This window comes from Ornithorhynchus anatinus, chromosome 15, assembly GCF_004115215.2.
Source record: "Ornithorhynchus anatinus isolate Pmale09 chromosome 15, mOrnAna1.pri.v4, whole genome shotgun sequence".
NCBI classification, from domain to species: domain Eukaryota; kingdom Metazoa; phylum Chordata; class Mammalia; order Monotremata; family Ornithorhynchidae; genus Ornithorhynchus; species Ornithorhynchus anatinus.
The window spans coordinates 19,154,496-19,181,761 of NC_041742.1; the positions used below are offsets into that span (position 1 = coordinate 19,154,496).

The 27,266-nt window shown below is 42.2% G+C and overlaps 1 protein-coding gene across 2 annotated transcripts in view; it reads left to right on the plus strand.

The window, feature by feature from the left end:
- Positions 1 to 27,266, plus strand: part of STS (steroid sulfatase) — a 110,709-nt gene that overhangs the window by 28,147 nt on the left and 55,296 nt on the right. The window contains exons 2-5 of one of the 2 annotated variants that reach the window (XM_029079784.1): positions 17,414 to 17,554; positions 20,155 to 20,276; positions 20,371 to 20,493; positions 21,967 to 22,387. In XM_029079784.1, coding sequence (XP_028935617.1) covers positions 17,414 to 17,554; positions 20,155 to 20,276; positions 20,371 to 20,493; positions 21,967 to 22,387 — 807 coding nt within the window. The remainder of the gene's footprint in view (positions 1 to 17,413; positions 17,555 to 20,154; positions 20,277 to 20,370; positions 20,494 to 21,966; positions 22,388 to 27,266) is intronic. The other variant, XM_029079787.1, reaches the window with a different exon arrangement.

A 27,266-nucleotide genomic window follows, 5' to 3' on the forward strand; every position in this document is an offset into this window, starting at 1 on the left:
TTTAATGTTAATCTTTCGGTATGCTAAAAAGCCCCCCTCTTAACTTCTAAAGTGTCTACTTTATGCCCAGGCATAGCTTTAGCGCAGGAAGGGTTGGCAACCATGGTAGCTCCGAGACCTAAGACGTTCCGTAGTGTACGGTGATGAGGATGATGGAACTGTCCATCAAATATGGTAGAAAAATGGTGGATTCAAAATGAATTATCCTTATTATTATGGTATTTAAGTGCTTACTATGTTACAAGCTCTGTACAAAGCACTGAATGATCAAGGACTGTCTCCCGGTGGAGAGGTGATTTCAGTCACATAATAATAATTACTTTTTTTGTTACGTGCATGCTATGAGTCAAACACTACTCTAAACGCTGGGAGGATGCAAATTCATCAGGTCGACACTTTCCTGATCCCACATAGAACTCACAGTCTAAATGAGCCTTTTTGGAAATTATTCTTATCCAATTAATCATTGACTGGTAAACTCGCTGAATTAAATTGCATTAAACAAACTGAGAATAAATAACAGACCCAAGAACAAAGAGCAATTAATGTTAGTAATAACAAAAAGAATGATTATTGCTCCATGTGTGAAAAATTAATAATCGTAAATCTAAGAATAGAGCTATTAAAAAGTTGTGCTGAAATGATTTGTTGTATACTTACTTGAATGAATGCTAGAGGTGTTATCATTTAGACCAATTGTTAGGAAAGATTATAGCTAATTAGTTTGCATTTAACCACCAAGTTTGAGAGGCTTATTGAATAGTCTTTGTTAATAGCTTAAAATGTTCAGTTAAATAATAACACCTGTGCCCTAATATGAAACAAGCTAACATTAATAGTCTAATTTTATAAAAATGAATAATTGAATTTTCATAACGATCAAGATCTGTTTCAATTAAGTGGAAGGTGGCATGCATCATAATAGTATAGAATCATGACGATGCCCAAAATGTGAATTTTAAATCATCTTGGGAGTTTTTACATTATATAGGTATTAACAAATGCGCTTCTCCACTGAGCACATAGTACAGTGTTCTTCATGCAGTAAGTGCTCCATACTACCATTATTTGATGAATTCTGTTGTCTTATACGCTCCCAAATGCTTAGTTAGTACAGTGCTCTCCACACAGTAATCTCTCAGAAAGTACCATTGATTGAGCTTAGGGATAGCTAAGATAATTATCTGAATAATTCATTCTCCTCTAGAAAAATACTCCCTATTAGAGAAGACTTTTCTGCTCTCCTGGATCAAATCTAGATTGCTTGGATACACTGATTGAGTTCACCAGATTTCCACTTCATATTTCTTATGGAGAGCCAAGTCAAATGTCCATTTCTAGTATTAACGATTAGCACCTAAGTTGAAAAAATATAGCCTGGGCCAAGAGTCCATCTGTTGGGTTTAGAATATGGTACAGAATAAATAATCAGCAGTGCCATCAGTTGTAATGCACTGAAAATGATTACTCTCAATGCAGAATACAAATCTGAAACTTCCTAAAATATGCTCTCTCTTCATTTGGGAAGCAGTATGGCTTAGTAAAAAGTGTGTGGACCTGGGAGTCGGAGGACCCGAGTTCTAGTTGTGTCACTTCCTTGCTGTGACCTTGGACAAGTCCCTTCCCCGGGCTTCAGCTTCCTCATCTGTAAAATGGGGCTAAGACACCTGTTGTCCAGCCCCCTTAGATTGTGAGATCCATGTGGAACATCGACCGTTAGTGACATGCCCAAAGGATAAGCTATCAATAATCTATACATTTGTTAGAGCTTTTGGACTGAATTATCCCCATTTTGCAGTCTAAATGATCTAAACGATTGACATGGGAAAACATGCAGTAAGCATTGGATTGATAATAATGATGGTATTTGTTAAGCACTTACTATGTGCAGAGCACTGTTCTAAGCACTGGGGTAAACACAGGGGAATCAGGTTGTCCCACGTGGGGCTCACAGACTTCATCCCCATTTTACAGATGAGGTAACTGAGGCACAGAGAAGTGAAGCGACTTGCCCACAGTCACACAGCTGGCAAGTGGCAGATCTGGGATTTGAACTCATGACCTCTGACTCCAAAGCCCGGGCTCTTTCCACTGAGCCACGCTGCTTCTCTGATGGTGGTCCAAGTATTGATGGTGATCCAAGTATGCCTTCATCATCTCAATAATGGTACAAAGTCACATTATTGAGACGGTGATCATCAGAAATAATTCTGAAGTTCCAGAACCATTCCGGGAAGTGTAGTAGCTTGTAATCTACCCCAGCACTTAGTACACATAGACGCTTAACGAATACCATTTAAAAAGAAAAGTTGATCCGATGGCATGTGCCCTAGGGCTTAGCACAATGTTTGACACATAGGATGTGCTTAAGAAATGCCACTATTATTATTAACTACTGGAATCTACCATACGACCCTGGAGAACTGAGAAGGACCTAAAAAGGCTTATGACTCTTTTCTATTGGAATTTAAGCTCTTACTGTGCTAACTACATGATAATTAGGATGGACAATGTCCATGTCCCACATGAGGCACCCAGATTTCATTACAGATGAGGGGACTGAGGCACAGAGAAGTTAAGTGACTGCCCAAGGTCACACAAACAAGTGGCAGAACCAGTGTTAGAACCTAGGCCCTCTGGCTCCCCGGCCTGTGCTCTTTCCCCTTAGCCACACTGTTTTGCTAAGAATGAACAAGGAAGCAGTAACGACTGATGTGGTCTAGATCCTGGGATAGGAATCCACGCTTCGGGATGGATAAATGTGAGAGTGGGATTGGGAAGGGAAGCAATGCAGATGTTCAATGAGCTCTCGAAGATCTCACAATCACGCCGTGAGCCTTGAACCTGTATATCTGAATCTATCTATACATCTGGAATTTCCTAGATAGAGAAAATTCTCTAACATTATTTGAAATGCACAGCGTGGCTCAGTGGAAAGAGCACGGGCTTGGAAGTCAGAGGTCATGGGTTTGAATCCCGGCTCTGCTACTTGTCAGCTGTGTGACTGTGGGCAAGTCACTTAACTTCTCTGTGCCTCAGTTACCTAATCTGTAAAATGGGGTTTAACTGTGAGCTTCACGTGGGACAACCTGATTACCCTGTATCTCCCCCACCACTTAGAACAGTGCTCTGCACATAGTAAGCGCTTAGCAAAGCTCACAAAGGGCACTGGGGATCTTTACCTTGACAACCTTTAACAAGTTTACCTTCCTCCTGTTTCTTCTCCCAGGGACTATAAATGTTTAACCCATAGAGTGATAATTAGATTATAAATACTTGAAATCTTGAAAGCCTTTTTTCTAGAGGAAAGGGAAAGATTCTCAATATTTACTTACATGCAAAACTTTTTTTTTTTAAAGGCACTGTAGGATTTTAAAAGCAGGGATCTAGTGGATAATGTTTTGAATTTTAGTTGACAAAATACCTCTCCCTTAGTGACTAGAAACCAAGGAAAACATTCTTCTATCCTTCAGTCAGCTCTAAACTTCTTTCAGGGTAGTGTTAATAGAGAACACTGATTTATCAAGTCAGTAAAACTAAAATGTGAATAATGAAACCTGTGAGTGACAGTACTTTCTTCCTCTGAGGCAGTAGGACTTATTCCTGATGCTTAATCCCTTGAGTGGCGGTAATAGAATGTTGGTTTTGATTAGATGTTGTTACTGAACCTTTCAGAAATGGAAGGTTGTAGTTAAATAATCTCTAACAAAATAGAACATTTTGAAGAGTCGTGAGAAATTGTATGGCCCAATGGATCAAGCATGGGCCTGAGAGTCAGAAGGACCTGCGTTCTAATCCCCCTTCTGCCATTTGCCTGCCGTGTGACCTTGGGCAAATCACTTAACTTCTCTGGGCCTCAGTTACCCCATCTGTAAAATGGGGATGAAAACTGTATGGGACAGGGACTGTGTCCATCCTGATTAGGGGGACAGGGACTGTGTCCATCCCGATTAACTTGTATCCACCCCAGCGCTTAGTACAGCACATGGCACATAGTAAATGCTTAGCAAATACCATAAAAAATATGACCTGCAATCAAGCAAAAGACACGGATCCAGGTAAACTTTGATGTAGGGGGTGAACTATCACAAACCATCACAGTTAAAACAGACTTTGTGCTTTAAGTAGCATCTAATTACAGAGTGACTTTGCAGCAATTAATCACTTATGTAGGATTTCTTTGATTATTCAAAAATGGTTTAATAACTTTTTCAAAATTATGAGTGACATTTCTCACCCCCACAAGGAACTGTAAAATACCTATCAGTACTTTGAGTTCAACCAAATCACTGGGCCTCTTTTTTGATCTAAACAATAAGGGGAAAGAATCACTCAAGCATCCATTTTTTTTCCCCTTACAAATAATCCAATGTCCTTGCTAGGCATGCTTCCGATCGCCACTCAATTATTTGTACATTTCCTTGGGCACTAGGTAATATGGATGTTCTGAGAAACAGATGAACCAAAAGTGACATCCAGCTGGCCTCAACTCTTTTTAAAAAAAAACCAAACAAATGTTTTGAAAAATGACTAACAGTTTTGGTATATGGCCAGAAGCATTTCTGCCCTGGTATGCAATGTGCTGTCCCAGTCCCTGCAGCCAAAGCAGTAATGCCTAGGGGATAGAGCACGGCCTGGAAGTCAGAAGCACCTGGATTTTAATCCCCACTGCCACTTGTCTGCTCTGTGACCTTGGACAAGTCACTTAACCTTTCTGGGCTTCAGTTGCATCATCGTCATTATCATCGTCAACATCATCGTAATGTGCTATTTGTTGAGCACTTACTATGCGCCAGGCACTGTAATAAGCCCTGGGGTGGATACAAACAAATCGGGTTGGATGCAGTCCCTATCACGTGGGGCTCACAGTCATAATCCCCATTTTACAGATGAGGAAACTGTAAAATGGGGATTAAGAGTGTGAGCCCTATGTGGGACAGGCATGTAGTAAGCGCTTCACAAACACTGTAGAAAAGGAGGTAACTTGGACTTTTAGGGACTGTTTGCATTATAGACTGCTGTTTTATTTGCTGGTTGACTTCACCGTCCCTAAGGAGGTTCACCAAGCCCCTTCACTGCATATTGGCTTGCTTCAGTGCTTCCTATCTAAGCCTGTGGGTTAGGTCCAGGCTGTTCAATCTATTCTATACTTTTATGTTTGAGGATGAAATAAAGGTTATGGGAACTGGCGTATGACCCTGATAGACTAGGAAACATTTCTAACTCGACAGGGTAAGAGCGATAATAAAAGTCTTTGGAACAATAATTCAGGAACTGCTGCATGCTGATGACTATACTCTTGAACCACCTGCACAAGGAGACACAAATGATTATGAATTACTTCACAGTGCCCGAGAAACGCTGTGAACTGACAATGAATTTGAAGAACCATAAGGTTACGTGTCATGCTACATCCAGGAAATGCTATGCACAACCCCAAATTTCCACCAGTGTCACGGAACTAAACAATACAAGACCAAGTCCATTGACTTACGTTCATATCCATCTGTAATGTTTTAATGTTTTTGTTCCTCAAGTCTGTAATCGCCTTCAGGGTGGGGATCGTGTCTCTCTACGCTGTTATACTCTCTCAAGTGCAGTACTCTGTGGTCAGTAAGTGCTCAATAAATAATAATAATAATAATGATAATAATAATAATAATAATGGTATTTGTTAAGCGCTTACTATGTGCAAAGCACTGTTCTAAGTGCTGGGGAGGATACAAGGTGATCAGGTTGTCCCACGTGGGGCTCACATTCTTAATTCCCATTTTACAGATGGGGTAACTGAGGCCCCGAGAAGTGAAGTGACTTGCCCAAAGTCACACAGCTGACAAGTGGCTGAGCCGGGATAAATACCTTCGATTGATGACAAGTGGGAAAGAATGCCCAAATTGGCAAAACCGGAACAATGAATAGAAACAGAATCCATTATATCCTGCTTTTCAACAGAGAATAAGCAGCCTGGATCAAGTTGAGGAAATGACTAAATATAAGACTGGATTTTCCATGAGAGCTAAATTCATTAGGAATAGAGTAGGGTCTCAGGAAATTGGAGTGATGATAGTGAATGCTGGGAGACGTATTACTCATCGTAAATTTAGTGAATCTGCCAGTTCCTCAGTAAATACGCCGCTTCATATTTGGGCTACTCCATCACAAAATGCAGTTTTCTTCGTTAATTTTACAAGTGCAATCCAATGTTAATTTTCCAAAAGAGCATTTTGGAGTATGTGCTACTAATTACAAAATATCCCAGTAAATTTTAGTAATATAAGCCTTTTTTAAAACTCTCCAAATGCATTTTTTGAGTAGGAGGATGAGGCAGCTATTGAGCATTACCGTGGATGAATAAATTAGGAAATGGTGAGCCTCCATTAGGTGCCATAATGTTTGATTTAAATCTCCAACTATGTAGACATAAAGTTCCACAGATATTCAGCGGCTAAAGCATTCTCTCTGAGATTTAGTGGACAATATAAACCTTTAGTGTTTTTAAGACATTGATATTTATAAAAATTTTGCAAATACCCTTGATGTATTTTATGCTATAAAAAGAAAATTCAAGATTGTTGATAGTTTAAGAATCCAGTGAAAAATTAACCTAAAGTAAGACTCAACAGATTAGCCATTAAAAGTTGGAGTATTTCATTCTGTATCTTATCTGTATTCCACAAATCATTGAGTGACCTTTGAATGGACAACAAAGTAAAGGTTGTGGAGGGAAGATGACAAATCTACAACTATACTGAACTTCTTCTTTTTCCAAGACCCCAAATTACAGTATGGTATATTCGGGGCTTGGGAGAGCAGAATTGGGGGGGAGGAGGAATTTGAAGATGGATAGAGCTATGGTCTGGGAAACTTGAAGGGGACGGCAGTTCCAGGATGTGAAGTGAGTGAGCAAGGGAATCGACGAGGCAGTTGATGACAAAAAGGAGAAAGGAGGTAAGTTTGGGAGGAGTGAAGAGCATGAACTCACACACTTCATTTCTCTAATGCTAACCTTCTCACTGTATCTTGATCTCATCTATCTCACCGCCGATCTCTCGTCCAATTCCTGCCTCTGGCCTGGAACACCCACCCTCTTCATATCTACTGGACAGTCCTTCTCCCCCTCTTCTCCCCCGCTTCAAAGGCTTATTGAAGGCATATCTCCTCCAGGAGGCCTCTCCTAAGTCCTTTCTACTTCTCCCTCTACCTTCTGTGTCGCCCTAACTTGCTCCCTTCATCCATCCCCACAGCACTTATGTACATATCTGTAATTTATTTATTTATTTTAATGTCTGTCTCCACACTGTAAGCATGAGCATTTGGGAAATACATGAGCTCTGACAATATCCCCTTTCGACACGTCTCAGTTGCAGAGGGAATAAGAACAACCATTTCCCCCACATTTTACAGATGAGGAAACTGAGCAAATAAGAAGTTAAGTGACTTGCCCAAGATCACAGAGCACTTATATATATATTTCTGTAATTTATTTATATTAATGTCTGTCTCTAGACTGTAAGCTTGTTTTGGGAAGGGAATGTGTCTGTTTATTGTTGTACGTTCCCAAGGGCTTAGTACAGTGCTCTGCACTCAGTAAGTGCTCAATAAATAGGATTGATTGAATGAATGCACTGGGAAGCAGCTAGAGAAGAGAGCATTCTGTAAAGGAGAGAGATGATGGAGAATCTTGAAGTCAAGGGTCATCCATTTCTACCTCTACTCCTCTACACTGTAAACTTGTTGTGGGCAGGGAACGTGTCTACCAACTCTGCTCTGCCATACTCTCCCAAGAGTTTAGTAGAGTGCTCTGTACATCATAAGTGCTCCCTAAATGTGATCGATTGGTTCCGCTGGATGTGAAGGGAAATCATTTTATTGGAAGAGGAGATGTTTGTTGGACAAATGTGTAGTAAAACAATCTGGGAAGCAGTGAGTAGAGGATTGAGCTCCTTGAAGGGGGAGGGAGTTCCAAGAGTCCTAAAGGCATGATAAGGAGGGAGGTAGGAAAGCTGAGAGCAAGGCATATTGAGTAGCTTGGCTTGAGGGAAACAAAGATTGCCAGTGATTGCACTCTATCATTGTATTTAGGTGGAAGTTGCTTTGAAGGTAGAAAGAGTTGTGTTGAGTCATTTGAAAGGGAGGAGGGAGCACCAGGAGGGGCTGAGGGCAAGAGAAAGAAGGAGGTGAGAAACGTGAGAACAAGACTTTAAAGGAACAAAGATTGGGAGCTGGAGTTTAGTGGGAGAAGAGAGTGGATAAGCAGGAGGGAGAGTGGTGATTGTCTTAAAGGCAGTGGTCAAGAGATTCTATTTTATGCTGGCCAGAATGGGTTGAAGGTTTTGGAGGAGCGGGGAGACAATTGAGCCATCCGTGGTATTTATTAAGCACTTAGTGCGTGCAGAGTACTGTTCTAAGCACTTGGGAGGGTACAATACAACAGAACTAGTAGGCACGTCCCCTGCCCACAGTGTGCAGAAATATATTTTAGAAAAGTCAGAGTGGAGAAAGGAGAGACAGGTTGCAAAGAAATCAACAAAGAAGCTAGTGACAACGTTGGTATTTGTTAAGCGCTTACTATGTGCCAAGCACTGTTCCAAGCGCCGGGGAAGACACAGGGGAATCAGGTTGTCCCACGTGGGGCTCACAGTCTTAATCCCCATTTTACAGATGAGGGAACTGAGGCACCGAGAAGTTAAGTGACTTGCCCAAAGTCATACAGCTGACCCGTGGTCGAGTCGGGATTCGAACCCATGACCTCTGACTCCAAAGCCCGTGCTCTTTCCACTGAGCCACGCTGCTTCTCTAGTGAACACAAGTGGGAGTCAATCAGTGGTATTTATTGGACACTTACTGTGTGCAGAGCACTTAACTAAGTGCTTGGGAAGGTAGAGTGCAATAGAATTGGTAGACAAGTTCCCTGCCGACAACGAACTTACATACCTGGACCAGTGTGGTAGTAATTTGAATAAAGTGGAGGGGAGGATCCTGAAAATACTTTGCAGGAGGAAATGACAGGATATGAGAAAAGACTGAATGGAGCGGCGGCCGGCCTAGTGGATAGAGCACAGGCCTGGGAGTCAGAGGACCTGGGTTCTAATCCCAGCTCTGCAGCTTTCCTCCTATGTGACCCTGGGCAAGTGACTTAACTTCTCTGTGCCCCAGTTTCCTCATCGGTGAAATGGAGATTCAATGCCTGTTCTCCCTCATACTTAGAGGGACAGGGACCGTGTGTAACCTGATAACCTTGTACCTACCTCGGCGCTCAGAACACTGCTTGGTGCATAGTAAGCATAGATAATACCAGGTATTATTACTATGGAGGGAGGAGTCGGGGATAATGGCCACATTATGGGCTTGAGACCTGGGGAAGGTGATGATATTGTCAACCTGGTGGGAAAGTTAGGTGAAAGAGAATATTTGGGAGGGAACATCTGTTTAGTCATTGTCCAGCTGACACCAATTTAGGAACTGCTGTATAATAATCAGCAGAGATATTAATGCGTAGCATGTACCATTTGGTACATATTGATATGTGTTCTATTTTGATTCACATTCATTTTTCCATTCTTTTTTCTTATTAGTAATTTAGTGTCCCTCCCCCCACCCCAACACACACACACACACACACACACACACACACACACACACACACACGATTGTAAGTATCTAGGTGAGGAGAAGTGTTAATAAAGACCATTTTCCCAGTTTCCCCACCTGTGAACTTTTAACAGCTCTTTGCTCACATTAAACAGTTCAAATGCACAGCTATGAATGAATGGGAAGGTTGACATACTTAAAAAGAAAGCGTTTCTCCTAAACTCTGCAGATATTTCAGGCAAAAACTTTCCATTGGCTAGGAAGGTATCCCTCCAGCCCAGAAGTTTCTTTCACAGGAATACAATAAGTGTCGGTCTGGGTTTTGCTCTTTTCCAGGAAGGAAAATGAACGTCCTCAGATTTTTGAGGACAAAAATTCATTAATTCATTCAGTCGTATTTATTGAGTGTTTACTGTGTGCTAGCCCTGTACTAAAATGGGTCTCAATCCTTTATCACTCAATTAAAAAAAAGGAATGCGAATTAAAACAGGAATTTATAAAACCTGATGTCTTAAGTGAAAAAACATCTACCATTCAGCTTTTTCCCCATTTTTATAGAGTTATAACGAGTCACCATTTTGATTCAATGTTAAATTCAATATATGAGCTCCCCCTACTGTTACTCAGCATCACTTGACTAAAAAGCCAATTTTGGGGGGAGAGACTAAGGGTTTACCTTGGGAGAACAGCCAAATGATGCTTTCAACCCTAGTTCATTTGGAGAGAGTTTGCTGTAGATCATCCTGTTACCCCAAACCAAAGACCTTTGAGATATTTGCAGCCTAGTGAAGAAGACTGCAAAAAGTGATTTCCTTCAAAATAATTTTCTTTCCAATTTAGAGCTCTTAAAGCATAGTTCTCCTGATCAACAAATAATTGCACCATTCTGGTACCTGATAGGACAGATATAAGTTTAAATATCGCTTCTGGAAAAGAAAAATAAAGAGAAAGTCATACTGAGGCTGGGGCTTAGGGGAAGGAAAGGAGTAGATTAGTCAACCAGTAATAATTATTGAGGGCTTTCTCTGCCCATTCATTCATTCAATCATATTTATTGGGCACTTACTGTGTGCAGAGCACTGTACTAAACGCTTGGGAGAGGACAATATGACAATAAACAAATACATGTGTCTGCTGTGTGACCCTGGGCAAGTCACTTCAATTCCCTGGGCTTCAGTTGCCTCATCTCATTGGGGATAGAGACTGTGAGCCCCACATGGGACAGGGACTGTGTCCAACTTGATTTGCTTGTATCCACTCCAGTGCTTAGTACAGTGCCTCGCACATAGGAAGTGCCTAATAAATGCCATCAACATTAGTATTGCTGCACTAAGCACCTGAGAGAGTACGATAGTTACACACAATCCCTATTTTTAGGGTCTTAGAATCAAGAGAGACCACCCAAAATAAATGACAGGTAGGCAGAAGCAATAGAGTGTCATTGCATGTATAGAACAGCAGTGGCAGTCAGCGAGTTAAGGGGCATATAATGCGGAGGTGTCCAAGTGGCAAGAGGGAAGAAAAATAATAATAATGGCATTGGTTGAGCACTTAATATATGCCAAGCACTGTACTAAATACGGGGGCAGATAGAAGATCACCAGATTAGAGGCAGCCCCTGTCCCACAGTCTTCGAAGCTGACTTCAAGTGAGAAGCAGCGTGGCTCAATGGAAAGAGCCCTGGCTTGAGAGTCAGAGGTCATGGGTTCAAATCCTGGCTCCACCACTTGTCAGCTGTGTGACTTGGGCGAGTCACTTAACTTCTCTGGGCCTCAGTTCCCTCATCTGTAAAATGGGGATGAAGACCATGAGCCCCACGTGGGACAACCTGATTACCTTGAAGCCCCCCCACCTCCACTGGTGCTTAGAACAGTGCTTGGCACATAGTAAGCGCTTAACAAATACCATCATCATCATCATGAAGGAGGTTTGGAGGTAATGATGATGGTGTTTAAGCACTTATTCATTCAATCATAGTTACTGAGCTTTTACTGTGTGCAGAGCACTTGGGAGAGTATAATTGAACAACAAACAGATGCATTCCTGCTCACAACTAGCTCACAGTCTAAAGGGGGAGATATTTATGTACCAAACACTGTAGACTTTGAGGTTGTTGTGGGCAGGGAATGTGTCTGTTGTTGTATTGTACTCCCATTAGGTTGTAAGTTCTTGAAGACAGAGAGCTTGTCTACCAAATCTGTTGTGCTAAATAGAGCACTGTGCCCAGTAATCATTCACATAGCAATGATTGAGGGCAGAGAATTTATCTTTTACCTCTCTCGTGCTCTCCCAAGTGCACAGTACAGGGTTCTGCGCAGAGTAAGTGCTCAATACATACTATTGATTGATCAAAATGACAGCTCTATTCTTGCCTCCCATGAGAGGGCTTGCTGACTCTCCCAGGATGCCTCTGAGCAGAACCCACATCGTCTACTGCTGCACAGGATTTGACATAGTCATTGCAGCTGAGAGGGGCATCACCACACACGGACGCTTGTCGCGGACAGGGAAAATATGTACCAACTCTGTTGTAACTGTACTCTCCCAAGGGCTTAGTACAGTGTGGCCCTGCATCTTTATCCCGAAGAAGAAGGAGCCATGGTTCACGTGTGGAATCCCAACTGCCTCAGACTACCAATCCGTCAATCGACAAATCGCATTTATTGAGCTATTACCATCTGCCAAGCTCCGTATTAAGGAATTGGGAGAGTACAATATAACACTATAACAGAGTTGGTAGACACATTCCCTGCCCACAGTGGGCTTGCAGTCTAGAGGGAGAAACGGATATTTATATAAATTACTCTTATGTGCATAAATACATTACGCTTTTGTACATAAATATTGAGTGGCTGTGGACTGTCATGCAAGTCAGCAGAAAATTTGCATGGGAGATCAGTTATGAATCAGACCATTTTATTACACTAAATGGGTTTAGTATTCAAAGCCTCCTTTTTTTTTCTTTTAGGCTCATATTCTTCACGATATACTATTGATTCAGGGTAGTTTTATATTTGTATTTCAATCAGTGGTATTTTCGGAGCCCTTCTGTGTGCAGAACACTGTGCTAAGAGCTTGGGAGAGTACAGTAGAGTTGGTAGACACAGTCCCTCCCCTTAAATGGTTTACATTTAGGGTGCTCAGGGTAAAGATGGTTTATGTAAGTGCAATATATAAATATATTAATGACCATTACTGATGTGATTGCATCTCTATGAAATTGTTCCTTCATTTCATAATTGTTTTGCTCTAAGAATGATATTTATTTCAATCCATATTCTCCATTTTTGCTATAGGAAAGTGCGTAAGAAATTCACGCTTTCGCTTTTCTCTCAAGGGAAGGATGCATTTGGTAGAAATTGCTAACAATTGCTATGAATAGTTCGATTAGAACCACAGGCTTTAGTCCTGCTTTTCATTCGGATTCAAGGATTTTTAGCTCCTAATTTGGGTTGAGCAATTCTAGCCTGTAATTAAAAATGCATCTAGTTCTAATGATGCCCATCTATGTTTGCCATGTTTGTGAGACTCAAATTCCTGCCAATAGGCCATTATTAAAGGGCCTAATTACCCTATAATTGAATCCATGACTTTCTGCCCCTGAAAGTCGCTGAAAAAGGCTCTGAGCAGCAGAGTTAACTAGAGGCTAGAGCACGGGCCTGGGAGTCAGAAGGACCTGGGTTCTAATCCCGGCTCCACCACTTGTCTGCTGTATGATCTTGGGTAAGTCACTTCATTTATCCGTGCCTCAGTTACCTTATCTGAAAAATGGGGATTAAGACTGTGAATCCCATGTGGGACACGGACTGTGTCCAACTTTATTAGCTTGCATCCACCCCAGTGTATAGTACAGTGTCTGGCACATGGTAAGTTGTTAACAAATACCATTTTTTTTAAAAAGGGGTCAAGCTAAGTCATGGAGTATCACCGAGTTGACACCTGAGGGACACCGGAGTCACTCTCAAACCCGGGCAGAGTTGAATGTAGAACAATAAATTTAAATTCAGTTCGACCCAGTGAGGGTAATTTAAATGAGTAATGCTTGTTTCTTTACCAAAGGTCTTTCAATTTTTCATCATAAAATCCAACCAAATCAAGCTAGACTTTGCCCTCAAACAAAAACATCTGACCACCTTCTACTTTGATATCCACTGCCTGGAAAAGTTGCTGTTGTTGAACCTTGATCTCCCTTCATGTTATTCTAGCAGATTGTACTGTTATAAAGATGTTCACTGACGTTACTCCTACTGGACATGGAGACACATGTGATGCCATGTGTTCTGCTGGACATATAACATGCTGTAATCATGTCATGAGTGCCACTTTGTAGAAAGACACAGCTTACCTGTACCTAATCCTCTCACTTGCTCCAGAGTCTCTCTAAATACAGGCATTGGTTTTTTTTTTTTATGGTATTTGTTGATCGCTTACTACGTGCCGGGCACTGAATTAAGCACTGGGTTAGGTACAAGCTTATCATGTTCCTGTCCCACAAGGAACTCACTCATTTAGTCCCCATTTTACGGATGAGGCAACCGAGGCACAGAGAAGTTAAGTGACTTGCCCAAGGATTAGAATTCATGTTTCCCGACTCCTTTCTATTAGGTGGCCCTGTTTCAAAATGAGCAGAAATGGATGAGTTATGTCTGAAGATGTGTAAGCACATTTTACAAAGATATGTACTTCAGTGCTGATGAAAACCAGAGTGTTGCAGGATTTCTGGAGCCATGCAGTGAAAATCAATCAATAAATGAAAATATCTCAACCTCCCTGATCTTCATCATTGACTTCATTTACATTTTAGTACATTTGCCTCCCATACTTCATCATTAGGAAAATCGTAGGCCCGAGAGAGGAGGAACTGGAGGAAAATGGAGTCGACTAAGGAAATATTGTACAATGTGTCTTTTAATTTCAGAAGATAAAGTTAAAACCTACAAAGATATTGGCCTCCAGTTAGGCCCTGGTCTTTCTTTCAACCTTCCTGAGGATTGTGATAAAGCTGGTTTAACAAGTCAGCCTTCTCAAAAAGAATTCTGTGTTCCTCTTGGCTAGTCTCTCTTCTTAAACTTGCATTGCTCCTGTAATCATCAAATGTGACGTGGAATCAGAGCACGTAGCTACAAGGATGGGGCTTTAATTCTTCAGATCACCAAATTCTTAGGAAAAGGCTCTAAGATTTAGCTTAGGGGTAACTATGATTTATTCTTGTGTACGCTTTGGTCTTTTTTCTAAGGAGTGTAAGCTCTTTTAAGTGCTTGACTGAACTGCAATCCTCAGTTTGAACCTTGGTGTGATTGAGTAGTTTTTGATTTTAGCCCCAAAATAATATATTTCTCTTAACCTCCTCGACCACTTTTAAAGAGGCATAATGGCTATAATATAAGAGTGTTTAGCAGAGGCAAGTATTCCCCTGGGAGTCAGAAGGACCTGTAAAATGGAGATTAAGACTGTGAGCCCTGTGTGGGACAGGGACTGTGTCCAATCTGATTAAGTTGTATCCACTCCACCTCTTAGTACAGTGCCTGGTACATACTAAGTGCTTAACAAGTACCATAAAAAAGTACTGCATAATATTTTTTTTAAAAAATGGTATTTGTTAAGCTCTTACTATGTGTAAAGCACTGTTCTAAGTGCCGGGGAAAAGTGGGAATGTTTTACTGAACCTTCCCCACTAAGCTCTCAGTTCCTCTTCTCTCACTCCTTTCACTGTGTGGGCCTTGCACTTGGATTTCCACCCTTCATTGACCTCCCCCTCACCCCCACTGCACTTACGTCGTTAACTGTAATTTCTTTCTTTCTATTAATATCTGTTTTCCTCTCTAGACTGTAAGTTTATTGTGGACAGAGAATGTGTCTGCCAACCCTGTTATACTGAATTCTCCTAAGGGCTTAGTATGGCGCTCTGTACACAGTAAGCACTTGACAAGGATTGGGTGAGGGGAAAATATCCATCTTTTGTTCATTACCATTTTGGGAAGTGTACCTTGCCATACTGAAAGAGGAGATATCTTGTTTTCTCTAAGTGAAAATTTTTAGTGTTTCATTTGTTTGCACTGTGCCTTCAATGCTCCCTTTTATTCCTGTGAAGATTCATGCTTTTTTATAGTTTCCTACCAGTGATAATAATAATAATACTGTTAGTATTTGTTAAGCGCTTACTATGTGCAGAGCACTGTTCTAAGCGCTGGGGTAGACACAGGGGAATCAGGTTGTCCCACGTGGGGCTCACAGTCTTAATCCCCATTTTACAGATGAGGTAACTGAGGCACCGAGAAGTTAAGTGACTTGCCCACAGTCACACAGCTGAGAAGTGGCAGAGCCGGTATTCGAACCCATGACCTATAACTCCAAAGCCCGGGCTGTTTCCACTGAGTATGAGGAAGAAACATTCAGTGCTGCCAATATTTTATTGAAGGAAATAAGAGATTCGGTACTTCATCCTTGATCTTTGCTGATAGCATCTTGCTTTCGACCCATGTAAAATACACATCATTAAAAGTGCACGTCTTTTGAGGTTCAAGCATGTGTTTACCAGGTGGGGACCTATCAGTTACTGAGCTCAATGCGAGCAGGGAACTTATCTCCCAAATCTGGTTTATTGTGTTTTCCCAAGCGCTTAGTGCAGTGCTCTGCACACAGTAAGCGCTCAGTAAATACCATAATGACGGTAATGTAAGGGGTGCTTTGCAGGTAACTCTTAAGATGATCCACTACCACTTGTGTTGGGATAAGGAAGGAATGTTCAGGAATATCATTCTCAAATAGTACAAGCTGCAGAAAAGAGCTAGGCAGAGGTTTAAACAGAAACAGTTTAAGCCATTAAAAATGAATTTTAGAAATCAGAAGTCACTGGTTTGCATCTCTGTTAAGACACACAACCTAATCGTAGCAGATTAGACCGTGAGTTCACTGTGGGCAGGGAATGTGTCTGTTTGTTGCTTTATTGTATTCTGCCAAGCAGTACAGTGCTCTGCACATAGTACGTACTCAATAAATACTATAGATTGATTGCTCCACACCTTTCCATGGCTCAGTTCCGGCATATTTATAGCATTGAAATAGTTCTAATAGTGATGGTGTTTGTTAAGTGCGTACTATGTGTCAAGCACTGTTCTAAGAGCTGAGGTAGATACTCAGTTTCCCCTCCCCTCCATGTTGCCCCGACTTGCTCCCTTTACTCTAGCAGCACAACACTTGAGCATATATGTACATACCTAGAATTCTATTTACATTGATGCCTGTTTTCTTATTCTGATGTCTTTCTCCCCCCTTCTAGACTGTAAGACCCGTGTGGGCAGGGATTGCCTCTCTATTGCTGAATTGTACTTTCCAAGCACTTAATACAGTGATCTTCGCACAATAAACCTCAATCAATACGACTGAATGAATGAATGAATACAAGCTAATCAGGTTGGACACAGTCTTAATCCCCATTTTATAGATGAGGTGACTGAGGTACAGAAATATTAAGTAGTAGCCTTCAACCTGAGACAAATGGTAGACAGACTAGCTTAATCTCTTTTTTCATGTAATGGGGATACATTTCTCTTGTGCAGATATTGGAGGTAATAGGAGTGACAGAGAAGAAAATGTTTATTCTGTTCCCGAAATGCCAAGAAAATAACGGCTACATTTTCTGCCTCTCAGTGTCTACCATGTCTTTTGGAAGCAGACGTGATCGGCAGCTGCTAAATCCCAAGGCCATCTGTATGCTTGCTTCTTTTTATTTTGACAGAGGGTCCTCCAGTGAAGTGAATGACTGTGACACTTCCAGAAGGACAAAGCCATGCCCTTTCTTTTGTCTGCTTCCCCTCCACAGGAAGATGAAGACTCTTTCACTTCTGCTTCTATTTCTCAGCAATGCCCGTAGCCTCTCAGCAACCCGGCCCAACATCATTGTTACCATGGCTGACGACCTTGGCATTGGAGATCTTGGATGCTATGGCAACAAAACACTAAGGTTTGACAAAAAAACAAACAAACAAAAAACGTGTTTTATGTGATTGGGGATCTTTGCACCTAAATTGGGTTGGGTGTGCAGGGTCAGGTTTTTTGTGTAAAATTCAACAAAATTACTCTGGCGTCTGAGTTCAGAATAAGTGAGTATATTCAATGAGGAGAAAAGTGCCTTCCCTATGAAAGCAACTAAGTGGATCTGTTTATATTGGTATTTGCTGGAAAATCAGCAGCCAGCAATATTGGAATGAGGAGCGGTCTGCCGCTACATAGATCTGGCACTTGCTCTTAGCAACTTGGAAGTTTTAAGGACTATTTCCCCTTCTTGTATGTTTCCCTGTTATGGAAAACAATCCGTCAATTAATTAACCGTATTTATTGAGTGCTCATTGTGTTCAGAGCACTGTACTAAGCACTTGAGAGAGTACAATATAACAGACACATCCCCTGCCCACAGTGAGCTTATAGTCTAGAGGAGCGTCTCTTTTTTTTTCTCACTGCTCCTTGTTTACTCCCTCCTCCTTTCTCGAGTCTCTCCTTCCATCTTCTTCTTCTCCTCTCCTTTTATTTCTCTCTCCTCCAATTTCTGCCACCCAGCAAGGCTACATCTCTGGCCTATCATTTCCCCACGGTGTTTCACGCACTTCTGCCACTTAAGCAGTTTGGCATCACCTAAATGTTTAGGAACACTTCCCACCCCCTACACACCTACACACACCCACTGCAGTTGAACATATGCTCATATCTTTAAACTCTTTATATGCTCATATCTTTAAACCCCAGTAAACAATCAGTCAATTAACTAATGGTATTAATGAGTGCTTACTATGTGTAGAGCACTGTGCTAAGCCCTCGGGAGCAGATGGCCAAGTGGAAAGAGGCCGTGCATGGGAGTCAGAGGACGTGAGTTCTAATCCTGGCTCTGCCACTTGTCTGCTGTGTGACTTTGGGCAAGCCACTTAGCTTCTCCATGCCTCAGTAACTGACGGACTAAGACTGTGAGCCCCACGTGGGGCGACCTGCTTACCCTGTATCTACCCCAGTGCTTAAAACAGTGCTTGGTACTTAGTAAGTGCTTAACAAATGCCATAATTCTTCTTATTATTATTATTGGGAGAGTACAATACAACAGAATTGACAGACACATTCCCTGCCCACAATGAACTTTCAGTCTAGAAGGGGAGACAGACATTAATATAAGTTATTTAAAATTATATAATTGAAAGTTGTGTTCGTAAGTGCCGTGGGGTTGAGGGTGGGAGGAATATCAAATGCCCAAAGGTCACAGATCCAAGTCCCTCTGTAATGGCAAGGATCATATCTATTAACTATATTAATAGAAGCGTTAACGGTACTCTGTGCCAAGCAGTGTACTAAGCGCTGGGATACATACAAGTTGATCACGTTGGACGTTGTCCCTGCCCCGTGGCACCGTCTCATGCCATCCTTCCCCAGATTTGTCAGTTGCAGTCACCGTTGCCTGCCCCAACCCTCCACCCCTCAGCCCAGCCCAAATCTGCCCTTACGAGCACCGGAATGTTGTCAGTATCCAGGAGGGTTCCGGTCTAGCCCCGGAAAGAGCTGTAAGCTTAGCCTTGCTCCCTTTAGTCATCCCCCACCTCCCAGCCCCACAGGACTTATGTACCTACCTGTCATTTATTTATTTCTATTTATGTCTGTCTCCCCCTCTAGACGGTAAAGACTGAGTCCTCCCTTTTCCCCTGCTCCTCTTCCCCTCCCCAATGCCCTTACTCCCTCTCTGTGTTCTACCCCCCTTCCCCGCCCCACAGCACTTGTGGATATGTGTACATGTTTATTACTCTATGTATTGTGTTGATGAAGTGTATATATCTATGATTCTCTTGATCTATTTTGATGGTATTCATTCAATCGTATTTATTGAGCACTTACTGTGTGCAGAGTATCGATGCCTGTCAACTCGTTTTGTTTCATTTTGTCGTCTGTCTCCCCCTTCTAGACTGTGAGTCCATTGCTGGGTAGGGATTGTCTCTATCTGTGACCGAATTGTACTTTCCAAGCGCTTAATACAGTGCTCTGCACACAGTAAGCGCTCAATAAATACGAATGAATGAATGAATGAATAAACTCGCTGTGGGCAGGGGATGTGTCTGTTTATTCTTTTATCGTACTCTTCCAAGGGCTTAGTACAGCACCCTGTCCCACTTGGGGCTCACAGTCTTTTTACACATTTATACCTAGTAAGCGCTTAGAGAAGCAGTATGGTTCAGTGGAAAGAGCACGGGCTTGGAGTCAGAGGTCATGGGTTCAAATCCCGGCTCTGCCACTTGTCAGCTGTGTGACTGTGGGCAAGTCACTTAACTTCTCTGGCCCTCAGTTCCCTCATCTGTAAAATGGGGATGAAGACTGTGAACCTCATGTGGGACAACCTGATTACCCTGTATCTCCCCAGCGCTTAGAACAGTGCTCTGCACATAGTAAATGCTTAACAAATACCAACATTAGTATTACCCTGAGTATTCATTATTATTATTATGAGATAGATGTAAAATGTTGATCGGGTGGATGGCTGGTCTCCATTTCAGCAGCATCATCCCAAGTGAAATGATTCTCTTCCTCCACCAGAACTCCTAATATTGACAGGCTAGCCAGAGCAGGAGCGACTTTGACTCACCACATAGCAGCCGCTCCTCTCTGCACCCCCAGCCGGGCTGCTTTCCTGACGGGCCGCTATCCAATCCGATCAGGTAAAACCCATTTTCATCGTGGTTCCTTTTCTTTTTCGGGAAAAGACACCCCCAGGACTTTGCCGTTTGATCCCTCTGTTTTCGCCCCGACCAGGAATGGCTTCTCATTTGCAAATCGGAGTCTTCATATTTTCGGCTTCTTCCGGTGGTCTTCCCTCTGATGAACTAACTTTCGCCAAACTTTTGAAGAAGGAAGGTTATGCTACAGCTCTGATAGGTACCCATGCTTGAAGATGAATCAGATCTGAAACATCCGTGGTTGTGATCCACCTGTCAGATGAGGCATGATAATAGTTGTATCGTTAGTCATTCGGCGGTGTTCATTGAGTCCTCACTGTGAAAATGAAACTGAATATAGCTCTTGGGGGAGTACAGTATACTAGAGTTGGTAGACAAGATCCCTGCCCTCCAGAGCATTAAGCGATTACTGTGTGCCAAACACTGTTGCTATACGGTAGGGTAGATTCAGGCTAATCAGGTCAGACGCAGTGTCTGGTCTATGTGAGGTTCACGGTCTAACGGGGAGGGAAAACAGGTATTTAATTCGATTTTGCAGATGAGGAAACCGAGATGGTAAGTGACTTGCCCAACCCCCCACACAAATTTAGAACCCTGATCTCCCTATTTCCAGACCTGAGCTCTAACCACAAGATCAAACTGCTTCTGTAGCGTGAGCCAGTCTTTGATCGTCTCTGCTTCCATGACTGATGAAGAAGAGAATCACTATAAATCAGAACAGATTTCCTCTTCCTCTGATTAAAAAATATATAGAAGCCTGGCTAAGATTGTGATCAGTTGGTTATAAGGTAATTATGGGCTACCTAGGTCATCTAAATAACTCAGATGAGAAAGATCCACTGAAAACTCTTCTTAATACACTTAAAAATCAAATTATCTAGATTGACTATGTGTGCTCAATAGATCTGGCATCTGAATAGAAGTTTTGGGTGCACTATATTTTCTGTTTCAGTGCTGAAGGGCACTTATTAATCACTTTTAATCAGTATTGGCTTTCTTATTAATGGGTTCTGAAGTCCAAATAAATCCCATTCACCTGGAAAGATCTTTGTAGCCATAGAATTGAAGTTGGAATACCACACCATTCTATGTACATGAAGGGTCCACTTGTCAGTGGATCAGGGACTGTGACCTAATTAGCTTGGAACAGTATAGTAAGCAATTAAAAATATTATTATTACTGTTATTATTATTGACTGTGTCTCACCTAATTAGCTTAGTACAGTATAGTAAGTACTCAAAATGTGATTATTATTATTATTATCATTATTAGGGACTGTGTCTGACCTAATTAGCTTGGTACAGTATATTAAACGCTTAATACATACCAAACAACGTGGCTTAGTGGATAGAACACGGGCTTGGGAGTCAGAGGTCATGGGTTCTAATCCCACGCTTGTCAGCTGTGTGACTCCGGGCAAATCGCTTAACTTCTCTGTGCCTCAGTTACCTCATCGGTAAAATGGGGATTAAGACTGTGAGCCCCATGTGGGACAACCTGACAACCTTGTATCTACCCCAGCACTTAGAACAGTGCTTGGCACATAGTAAGCGCTCAACAAATACCATTTCTCTGTTACCACAGGATCTGAATTTCATGGCAGCATGACAAATCCAGGTGTTTAACAGGTGGCAAAATGCACGTCTCAGTGAATTTTCTCTCTCCTGGCAGGGAAGTGGCATCTTGGAATGAACTGTGGTAGCACGGACGACTTCTGTCACCACCCCCTAAGCCATGGCTTTGATTACTTCTACGGGCTGACGGTGACCAATATGAGAGACTGCAAGCCCGGAGGAGGCACCGTGTTTGGGAATGTCTTCCGGTTCCTGCTTTTCATCCCGCTGCAGATCATCGCCGTGGCCTTTGTCACCTTGGAGATTATCCATTTCATCGGTCTTCTGCGGGTCCCCAGAGTGTTCTTCGTCCTCCTTTTATTGGTGGCCTGTATACTCGGAGGTCTGTACTTTTTCCTACATCATTATCGAACCCTCAACTGCTTCCTGATGAGGAACCACCGAGTCGTTCAGCAGCCCATGTCCTACGAGAACCTCACCCAGCGGCTGACTGAGGAAGCTCTCCAGTTTATAAAAAGGTTCTGTGTTCAGAAATAATAGTAATTTTGGAAATAAGCGCTCCCTCAAGACCGTAAGCTCCTGGAGGGCAGGGAACATGTCTACCCACTCTGTGGTTTATTTGCTCTTCCAAATTCTTAGTACAGTGCTCTGCTCACTGTGTCTACCAACTCTGTTATGTTTTATTGAGCGCTTACTACTCTAACCAGTAAGTCCAACTATGTAGAAAGGGAACAGGTAATGAAACTCAATCTGACAGATAGAGTCAGAACTTACGGGCTACCTAGGTCATCTAAGTAACTCAGAGCTTACGGGCTACCTAGGTCATCTAAATAACCCAGATGAGAAAGATCCACTGAAAACTCTTCTTAATGCACTTAAAAATCAAATGATCTAGATGGACTATGTGTGCTCAATAGATCTGGCATCTGAATAGAAGTTTGGGGTGCACTGTATTTTCTGTTTCTGTATATATTTCTGTTTCTGACTCTTTCTCATCTGAGTTATTTAGATGACCTAGGTAGCCCGTGTTCAACCTGACTAACTTGCATCTATCCCAGCACTTAGAACAGTGCTTGACACATAGAAAGTGTCGAACAGATATCATCATCATCATAATCATAGATTATAAAGAAGTAGCATGGCCTACAGGAAAGAGCATGAGCCCCAGAGTCAGAGGATCTGAGTTCTAATCCCAGCTGGGTCACTTGCCTGTTGGTGACCCTGGGTAAGTCTCTTGACTTCTCTGTGCCTTAGTTTCCCTATCTGTCAGATAGAGTTTCATTACCCGTTCTTCTTTTCAAGTCCAGCTATGATGGAGGGTTGGGGTTGACACAGCCAAAAAGAAGGGTAATGTCTGAAGGGACAGTGCTGAGAGACTGAGAGGATTCTGAGCGGAGAGCCAGCTAAGCCATCTGCCACGGTGGATGGGCTCAGTAGAAAGTCTGTAAACACCCAGCTCATGTCAGTGGCTATGATGGCGACGGCTACTGAGAGCTTAACTGGCAACCCCATCCTGGTCTGTGTTGCGACCACGGGTGCTAGCACCCAACTTTTAACATAATTTCCATGATAATGATGGGCCTTGTTCTTGGGATAGGAAGATAGAAGGGTAATGATCCTAATCCCGGCTCTGTCACTTGTCTGCTGTGTGCCCTTGGCCAAGTCATTAATGTCCCTGTGCCTCAGTTACCTCATTTGTAAAGTGGAGATGGAAACGGCGAGTCCGAGTGGGGCACGGACTGCGTCCGACCTGATTAGCTTGCACTTACCCCAGCGCTTAGTACAGTGCCTGGCACATAGTGAGCACTTAACAAATACCGTAAAAAAAGAGAGTTTCCTTTTGATCGCATTCAGCGAGGTGGCAGCGAAATATGAACGTATCATCCCATCTCCCTTTCAATCCCAATGACAAATTAATAATTTTGATTGCTCGTTAGGGAAATTCTTTCAGCAGGGCATGGATTTTAACTCCCCCAAGTAGCGACCTTGTCAGCTCTAAGAAATACAGATTGTTTTAAATGGACATCCACCCCCTTGAGTTAGACATTCAAGGAAGCCAGCATAGTGATTTAAACTCTGGTTCTGAAATGTGCACTCCTCTTCTGTGCCCTGTGTTCCTGAAATGATTTACATTCAAGAAATGGGTTTTGGAAATGACTGTTTGAGACATTAAGATATGGAAAACAGGAACATAAAGCAAAGACTCACACATTTGTGGATGAGACTGTGTAGAGGAAGAAGGGTTAGCCAGATGTGGTTGTCACACTGAGACTTCCACTGGCTATATTTCACAGTTGAGGATAGTGTTGGTTTAGTAAGTAAGGTGTTCATCCTTCAACACCCCATATCTTCTGAAGTCCATGACAATTAGACTGTGAGCCCCATGTGGGACAGGGATTGTGTCCAACCTGACCGACTTGCATCTATCCCAGCACTTAGAACAGTGCTTGACACATAGTAAGTGTTGAACAAATATCATCATCATCATCATCATAATAGATTATAAAGAAGTAGCATGGCCTAACAGAAAGAGCATGAGCCCGGCAGTCAGAGGATCTGAGTTCTAATCCCAGCTCGGTCACTTGCCTGTTGGTGACCTTGGGCAAGTCATTTTGCTTCTCTGTCCCTTAGTTTCCTTATCCGTCAGATAGAGTTTCATTACCCGTTCTCCTTCTACTGACTGTAAGCCCCAGTACAGTACTTGCACAGAGTGAGCACTTCACAAATGCCATTAATAACGATGATAAATATTTGATTCTTAGTGAGAGCTCAGGTAATCCTCGTCCTTTTCTCTGCCACTTTTTAAAATTAAGTAAGCAGAGTGGACTAATGTGTTTGAATAGGAAGACCAATTTGTTTATTTCTTCTGCTAGAGGCGCTAAAGAAAAAAGAAAGAGTTGGGCTCACTGCCTGAGAATGAAGTTTCCGGCAAGTCCCCTTATCTTTTAAAAGCATTTTGAGTTACCTCAGTTCAGATTCTGGTGACTGTGATCCTTCTTTTCCTCCAACATCGTTTTCAGTAAGTTTGATCAACCTATTAGAATGCTCCCTGAGTAGCGTGTTATATTTGGAAGTCAAATAGATGCTAATAACTTCATGTTAAGTTCAGCCCGGATGTCACTTGTGCCTCATCAGCAGGCTCTTTAGTAAATGGCCTGCTGCCTAACCAATCCAAACTTTGAAAATGTCACGGAGTCCTATTTTTAAACGCACCGAACTGCCAGAGTCAGAACGTCTCTCGTTTTGCCTTCAACCACCTCAGATTGCTGACCGGGGAGAAGCGAATCATGAAATCAGAACTATGGAAAACGTACCAAAAAAAAAAAGTGAAAAGGCTTAGCATTTGCATGGGAAGAATGTGCCCCTAAATGAAAGATATACAGATAAGACTCCTAGATGATTTTCTCTGTTCCATCTCTGAATACTCTTCTCCCCAGGCATAGTTTGTGTTCCCATGATTCTCTGAAACCCGGGGTGGCAGCTGATAGATGTATTGTTGAAAGACATGACCTTTTCTTCTCTTCTCCCCCCACCCCCACCTCCCAAAAATCACACTGTGGCACAGGAAGGGTCCTGAAATGCATTTTTAAGGTACCTTTAGTTTAGCTCTTCTCATCTCCAGCGGGGCAGCCATTTAAAGCTCAGGATGTACAGCTGAGGTTCAGGCCAAGCAGAGAGCTTCATTTTGTCCGGGGAATAAAAGGATTGCTCCATGATTTTATTCATTCTATTTTGGATAACAATAATGATAACTTTGAAAAAAATTAAATGTATGTACTCTCAAGTTGCTCTTCGAGAATTTTCAAACTGTCCCTTCCAACGATATTTAGGCTGGAGCTTGACATTTTTAAGATGGTATTTATTGAGCGTATGCTGTGTGCGGAATACTGTACTAAGTGCCTGGAAAAGTAAAGTGCAACAGAAATTGTAGATCCCTGTCCACAAGGAGCTTACGGAGTATAGTGGAAGACAGACATTAAAGTAGATGGGGGAGAGGGAAAATGGGAGAGTAGTTGACTTTATATGAATACTGTGGAGCCGGGGCAAGTATTAAAATGCTCAAGGCGTCGGTCTGGCAGCAGCTTTAACAAGCACGGCAACAATTCTGAAGTGGGAAATGGGCATGTGATTTCAGTGGCTAGGAAGGGGGAATTCACGAGTTGAGAACAATCATCTCTCACTAGATAAAATGGAGGAACACTGGGTTTTGGACCCTAGAGATTCATAAAACTTCTTCGGCATTTCAAGCATTCGAACACTGTAATTTATTTCTCATATTATCTAAGAGACACTGGCACTTTCTATAGTTTCTCTTTGCCTTGGATATAATAACTTCCACACCTCTTGTTGACATGTTAATTGTATGTCTCTGGAATTAAGATTTCCTCACTTCCCACGCCTGGCCGTGACAGTTGCAATCAGCTAGGACTCCTGCTAGAGATACCCAAGTTGTGCTCCGAGTGGGTGGTTGAAGCTGGAAGTGAAAGAGAAGGATTAGCATATTGTAAATATTGTATGGCTCGAGGTGATTCAGAATTATTTGCTTATTTCCCGATACGCAGGGATCCACACTGCCCGACTGCCTCCAACAGTTTAATGACTTGGCACCTTGATTGACTGATTGACTTGGAACCCAAGGTGAAAATTGATCAATCAAATCAAGCAGTCATATTTGTTTGAGGGCTTATTGTGTGCCCAGCGCTTGGGAGAGTACGCTTTAGCAACTCTGCCCACAAAAGCTTAAAGTCTAGAGGGGAATATAAGAAAAATATGATGTCTTGTCCTGGAAGAGGTTACAGTCTAGCAGGGAAGACAAGCAGATGGACTTTGGCATTAAAATCATCTCTGATGTCTCAGGTTAGGATCGGCATGTGACAGTGAGTCTTTTGCTATTATTGGAGTAAATTGAGGAATGGAAACCTCACAATTCTATTTCCTGCTTTCTCCAGAACATAGACATGCTGGGAGATGGAGATGTGGGGCAATTTGTCTGTTCCGTTGCATTCTGCAAGCGCAGAATGAACATCCAGGGCAAGGGAAGCAATCCAGTGATGAGTTAGATGGTTTAATGTTCCACTCATCTGAAATATCTCTTGTAAAGCTGTTGATGTCCTATGTTAATCATTAGTCACTCAACACCCTTGGATAAAATAATGGTGATTATGGTATTTAAGCGTGTACTATTGTGCTATGTGATGAGGTAGATACAAGGCAATCAAATGAGACATAGTCATTGTCCCACGTGAGACTCACAGTCTATGCGGGAGAGCAGATATCAAATCCCCATTCTATAGATGAGGAAACTAAGGCACAGAGAAATTAGGTAATTTGCCCAAGCTCACATAGGCAAAAGGCAGAGCTGGGTTCGAGAAGCAGCATGGCCTAGTGGGAGTCAAA